Source organism: Aptenodytes forsteri, unplaced genomic scaffold (assembly GCF_000699145.1).
Source record: "Aptenodytes forsteri isolate BGI_AS27 unplaced genomic scaffold, ASM69914v1 Scaffold284, whole genome shotgun sequence".
Classification (NCBI taxonomy): Eukaryota; Metazoa; Chordata; class Aves; order Sphenisciformes; family Spheniscidae; genus Aptenodytes; species Aptenodytes forsteri.
The window spans coordinates 4,327,771-4,333,923 of NW_008794445.1; the positions used below are offsets into that span (position 1 = coordinate 4,327,771).

The following is a 6,153-nucleotide window of genomic DNA, read 5'->3' on the forward strand; positions in this document are numbered from 1 at the left end:
ATTTAAAAGACGAGTAGATGAGGCACTTAGGGACATGGTTTAGTGGGCATGGTGGTGTTGGGTTGACGGTTGGACTCGATGATCTTAGAGGTCTTTTCCAACCTCAGTGATTCTATGATTCTATAAGTCAAGCGTGCTGTTTGACCTGTGCAAAATAAGTGTGCTGCAAGTTTACTTGCATGACCACCTCCAAAGATGAAACTCTTGGAATTAAAGGAAACAGACTTCCTGTTCCTTACATTTCTTTTTTGAACATACACATATTTAGGTTGCAGGCTCTTTTCAGACACACATGGAATTAATATGCAACTCAGTTACACAAAAAGTGGGTTATATTATTTGAAAAGGCTTTGGGATCCTTTAGGACAAAAAGTATTTCTCTAAATCCATAAATATTAATAAAACAATCTCTTGGGGCAGAGTATGGAAGTTACACACATAGAAAATTCATGTGACAAAGGTAGTTGTGGTACACATGGACAAATGAACGAGGTGCAATTTAAAGTTAGGTCGATACCTTACCTCACGCTTCTATACTAAGCTATGAGGAACATTAAATACAGTTAACTTTGAAAAAGCCAGAAATTTTTCCTCTGGGCTGAACCCACAGAGTTCTCGTACCATAGACCTACTATGATTAGTAAGAATTCCTTATGAAATATGTAGTCTGTAGGCCATTTTTAACATTAAATGCCTAATTTTTTTTTCCGTTTACATAGCTCCTTCTCACTTGAGGCCACATATAAAGGTAAAAAATTGTAAGCCTTCAGCATGATAATCCCTACCCTAACATCCCAACAAGATGAGCATCCAGCATATGAATAACGTGCTGTATTAGGGGTTACCACTGTCAGACTCCAGGAAATACTTGCTTTTCCTCTTTCCATGCATAACTGTTTGCCTACAAATTACAATACATCACTTCCTAAACAAAAAGCAGGGAAGCACCTCCCCATAAATAGAGGACAATTTCTAAATCATTATTTAATGAAGTCTTGCTGATCAACAGAAAGTTATGATCACGCAGCTCTTGGGGTTTGTTTGGTTTGTTGGTCGTTTTTGTTTGATTGGGTTTTTTTGGGGGGAGGGGTTGTTTTGTTTTTTTGTTTGGTTTAGGTTTTATTGTTTGGTTGGGTTTTGGGGTTTTTTATTGAAACCACTTTCATAGACGGTTTAAAAGTTTATGGCAATTTCCAGCACACTTATATGGAAAAGAAAGAACCATCGATGTTATATGGCTTTCAAATACAAAGTTTTAACATGCTTCACTTCTATGTATTCTTGGATGACCTTACACTATCACTTGACTATTTCGCCACTATCGGTGATCTCCATATCTGTTCTTAAGCTAAACTGGGACTCCTTGTGTCATCTCCTTCAATAGAATCTTCATAAAAGATCTCGTTCATCAGCATACTTACTATACAAAACTAGGTTCTTGAACAATAGGTCAGCTGTATGCCAAGAAGTGTAAAACTTCATTTGTTCCTTTCATTACTATTTCACAAGCAGCTTATTACACCCTCATTTTCTGCACTGACTATTCTAGGAAATATCTCAGTACAGTTATTTTCACAGCTTGATACAGATTTGACTAATCTACAATCAAGGTATTCTTGAGCATATTGATTAGTATTGTTGTATCATTTAGCTTTTACAGTTAGGTCAAGATTTGATGGGAAATCGTCTTTTGCAATGGGTGCTACAGAAGGAAAGAACTTACTTCATCTATATTTGCTTCTCTTCTTCCACTTCAAAGTGTTTGAAAAAACTTTGTCAAATTTGCATTTCACAATGATTACTATTGCTCTCATTTTATCCCCCCCCCCCTTGTGTGGTTGTTTCCTCTTAATAAGTTAGTAGGAAGCAAGTATAAGTTTTCATTAAGAAACTGGTGTATTTTTAACTGCAGCATCACAGAGCATCCCAATTGCATACAGAAAAGAAAGAGCACAAACCTTAGCATTTTGTGAACTCTGGTGTTGAAATTCCAGCTTATAATTTTAAAGTCTATGTCACACTGCATTATCAGACTGCTTAAAACATATAGGCAAAACTGCTTTCTATATCACTATCGCTTTCTATATCACAGAAAAAACTTCCCAAGCAGTTACCCCCCACCTCATACTTCCCCCTCAAATGAAGCATCATGCACTGTGTTACAAACTTTAGTAAATCCAGTCTCCAGCAGATGACAAAAGCAAATAGTTCTCCAAGGAAGACAGTGGGGTTTTAGCTCTCAGGCTTGCAAACAAGATAGAAAATTAACTTCTGAAAAACATTCATTCTTCTAAAATATTCCAGTTCCACTGACATATTTTGAAGTTTTAACCAATATTAATAGTACATGGTTGAGTCAAATGTATGATAATAAATAAGATCCAAGGAATAGTTAACACCAAGATGAATAGATATATAAAGCAGGTATCTTACCTTGCCTGCATCCAGCCTTTAGGCCAAAGTGGTTTCACTTCTGTTTCCATAAAGGTTTTGAGGTAATCTTCAGCAGACTGACTTCTATTTGGCTCTAGCTCATAGCATCCCAGCTTGATCTTGACAAGATTACACAACAGAGACCTGCAGAAAGAAACACAATAAATATATTGAAAGAAACAATTCTTTCAAAAGCTCAGAAGAAAAAGGCTGAGAAATGGAAGCACTGATGCTATACAGCTGCTGTCCATTGCCAGTTGTAGGAAGAGCTCAGCTCCAATCATTTTTTTGGAAGCTTGCCAATGCACAAGTCTGTTACTACAACTGGTATGATCTGCCACATCTCCATTGCCAACAGACCGTATGGCTCTTTCTTCATCCTATCGTCTTGTAATTGGTTTTATATTTTCTTTGTGGTTTCCTCATAGCTGAAACATCTCCTCTCACTCTGCTCACAGTGACCTCTATCTCATTTAAGATGAAGAATGTCTGAAAGCAAGTGAAATCCATTCTACACTGAATATTTCAACAGAAGATTCTTTCTGACAGGGATGCTGGCTTTCACTGTCCTTAAAAATATAAAAGCCCACACAGTTAAGTTACATTGGCCTTTCAGAGCCTCTTGAATGGAAAAAAACAACAGATTCAAGTATCTCTTCTTCAAGTATGGCTCCCTCCAGGTCAGTCCAAGCTATACTGGTTGTATATATTCCATGAAGCTTGCTTCCCTGTTGTCTTAACATACTAAAAAGACTCATCGCAAGAAGTCCACCAGCCCCTTTCAATAATATCTATACTTGTACTAAAATTAGCATAGAACTCGCATGGGAAATTAATTATTTAGAAGGATCTGCTTGCTTAAAAGCTTATCTAGATTATTTAAATAATAGTAATCTCAGTTTTCAGGAAAATCTGTTCTAGGAAACAGAACAGTGAGAATTCACCATTTCAGACAAGAATCTGTATTGCTTGAGAGATAACAGAATTTGTTTTCAGAGGGGATGGGAGGGGTTAAGATTAATGCATTCTGGACACTGGCTTGCCCAAGGACCGAGAGGCTTGCCAAACCAGCATCGCCAATTTTGGAGGTCTGCCCTATTGCGGCAGAAGTCTTTACCGCTTATCGGGTGACAGTGTTTTGTGACCTATTCCTAGAATGGTGGGAAGCAGGTATAACTCTGCTTACATCTGTTCTTTGCTTAAAGAAGCTCAGAGTCCTAGGACAAGGAAAACTCTCCCGTATTTGGATAAAGCAGATAAACAAGCAGTGAAAAAAGGGTTGGACATAGGATGATCTTGCCTTTCAAGTTAAAGAAAAGGGTGTTTTACCATTGCAGCATTCTACCTTGCCTATTTAGCCCCAACGCTCTCCAAAACTTCTCTGAGGTGTACTTCTGAAAACGATTATTTATTAAACAGTATCATGTAATAACATCCCCTTGGAGATCCCTTTATGAAGTCAGTGAAAATTCTTGGTGGAAAAGGTAGTTTTGTCTCACCTCACTGTGTCATCCCAATGAAACTTCTTTCTGGGTCCCACAACTCTCTTTCCAGGTTTCTCATCATCATCTTCCTCCGATCCATTTTTCTCTCGTTCATCTTCCGCTTGCAACCTGCATTTAGAACAATTGTTTTCTTTACAGGTATAAAACACAGACAAAATGTTTCCTTGAGAAAGGAGTATCGTTTTAGGTGTCAGGGAAAAAAAAAGGACCTGTCTTCAGATTCTTGTTATACCCTTCCTGAAAGGGTAAACAGTTCATCTTCCTCTCCCCACCACTTCATGGTCCTCAGAGACAAGTGAAAAGGACACACTGTACAGATGCTATCAAGGATGCTGGCTATAAGCTTCATGTAGTGCCTCTACTGGGAAATGGCAGGATGCTTATCAATCTATTAATGCTTCTCCAAGTCTAAAATTAGTTAACTATGAGAGAAGCAATTACAATGAACAAGGACAAAATATATCAAGAACCTGAACACACCATCCTCCTCCATTAATCCAGCATTTTGAGAATCTCCAGTATCCTTCTCACAGTTTATAATTTCTTTCTCTCAAGACCTATTTCATTCAGTTAATGGAATTTCTTTCTAGAGTCAGGTGATAACATCACTTACACAAAACTAAGTACTTTGTGCAATTCAAAACTTATAGACACCTGTAAACTGGAGCTGAGTATTTTGCTGAGCTCAGGGAATGAACAACATGGAGACCGACTTCCAGCTGGACTCTAGAATGGGCATGCACAGACTCCAGAAATACCTACTTGGCATTCTTGGCTTGATTGCGGGCCTGACAGTCCTCTTGATACTTGCATAACTGTTCAGGCATGACATTGCTGACAGCCAGTTTCAGCTTTTGCAGTGGTTCTCTCAAGCGGTCATCCTGTGAAAAGAGAAACACCAAAGTAGTCCTATTAGATGCAATGTAAAGGGTGTTTCAGACAGTTTCACAAAAATTATTTCCCCCATCACCCCTAAGGCAATATTCCCAGTACTAACTATTGACCACACCAGCCATTTCCTACATGGCACTTGAATCCTGTTAGGTGCAACAGCATATAGAAATGCAGATACTTGAAATTTCTCACACAACTCACGTAGTCTTGAGAGCAGAAACAATGGAAGATAGTCACAAGGAAACATACCATGAATATCCTAAAACATTATGGCATGATCTCATTAAATAATGCTTTTTCATCAAAACAGGGAAGAAAACCTGAGAGAAAAAGCAATGACTTGACCGATGAGTATCTCAACACTTGCAAATAAGTATCCAATTAATCAAGTCTCCAAAACTTGGTATAAAGTTTTATATCTCTGTGGTATAAAAACATCCTAGGTAATGAACAAAATATATGGATTAGATTATCTGAGTATTAGATGATTATTATTATATGTAATTTATATATCTCAAAGGTAAGGACTATGTATTTACAATTGTCTCCAAATATTAAGAACTTCAAACATTAAAGTAATATACTATATACTTCCCTACATGTTTTAATTCTCTTCCTACATCTTCTGACTTTACGTTTTTAATCATAACTGCTTATTGAGAAGACTAGAATACTATGTGCTATTATGTCTTACTGCTTAGAAATAGCACATGAATCTGTTTTCCTTCTTAGCAACTTCTGAGATCTCTGCATTCATGATCCTCAGATCCTCTGCAAGACTTAGTCCTGGATTTCATCTAAAGAATCAGGTCAGGATACTTCAGATCACAGATAACTTATTCAATAGGAAAACATATTCTTTAAGAGAAAAGCAACTGCAAATGACATATAAAGTATTCTTAAAACCTAGCCACAAAGGCAAATTTGCACAAACAGTACAGGTTGGGTCATCTATTATCTGTCTAGCCTTTCTTTTTTTTCTCGGCACAAAAGTGAATGCAATAGTAATTTTTTTTAGCTTGTCATAACCATGATTATTGTGGCTTTCTAGTTCTGCTACTTTGATATCTACCCTGTACCCAGCTTTGAAGATGAAAGCACTTCATTCTCAAATAAAGGGTCTGAAATACTTAAAATATTTGTTCTTAAAGTAGTGACAATAGCAGGTACACAGAATCATAGAATCATTAAGGTTGGAAAAGACCTCTAAGATCATCAAGTCCAACCGTCAACCCAACACCACCATGCCCATTAAACCATGTCCCTAAGTGCCTCATCTACTCGTCTTTTAAATACCTCCAGGGATGGGGACTCAACCACT

The 6,153-nt window shown here is 37.4% G+C and overlaps 1 protein-coding gene across 1 annotated transcript in view; it reads right to left on the reverse strand.

The window, feature by feature from the left end:
* The window catches only part of UBN2 (ubinuclein 2), a 46,665-nt gene that overhangs the window by 14,033 nt on the left and 26,479 nt on the right, over positions 1 to 6,153 (reverse strand). Inside the window, 3 exon segments of the mRNA XM_019474831.1 lie at positions 2,434 to 2,577; positions 3,933 to 4,046; positions 4,701 to 4,819. Coding sequence (XP_019330376.1) covers positions 2,434 to 2,577; positions 3,933 to 4,046; positions 4,701 to 4,819 — 377 coding nt within the window.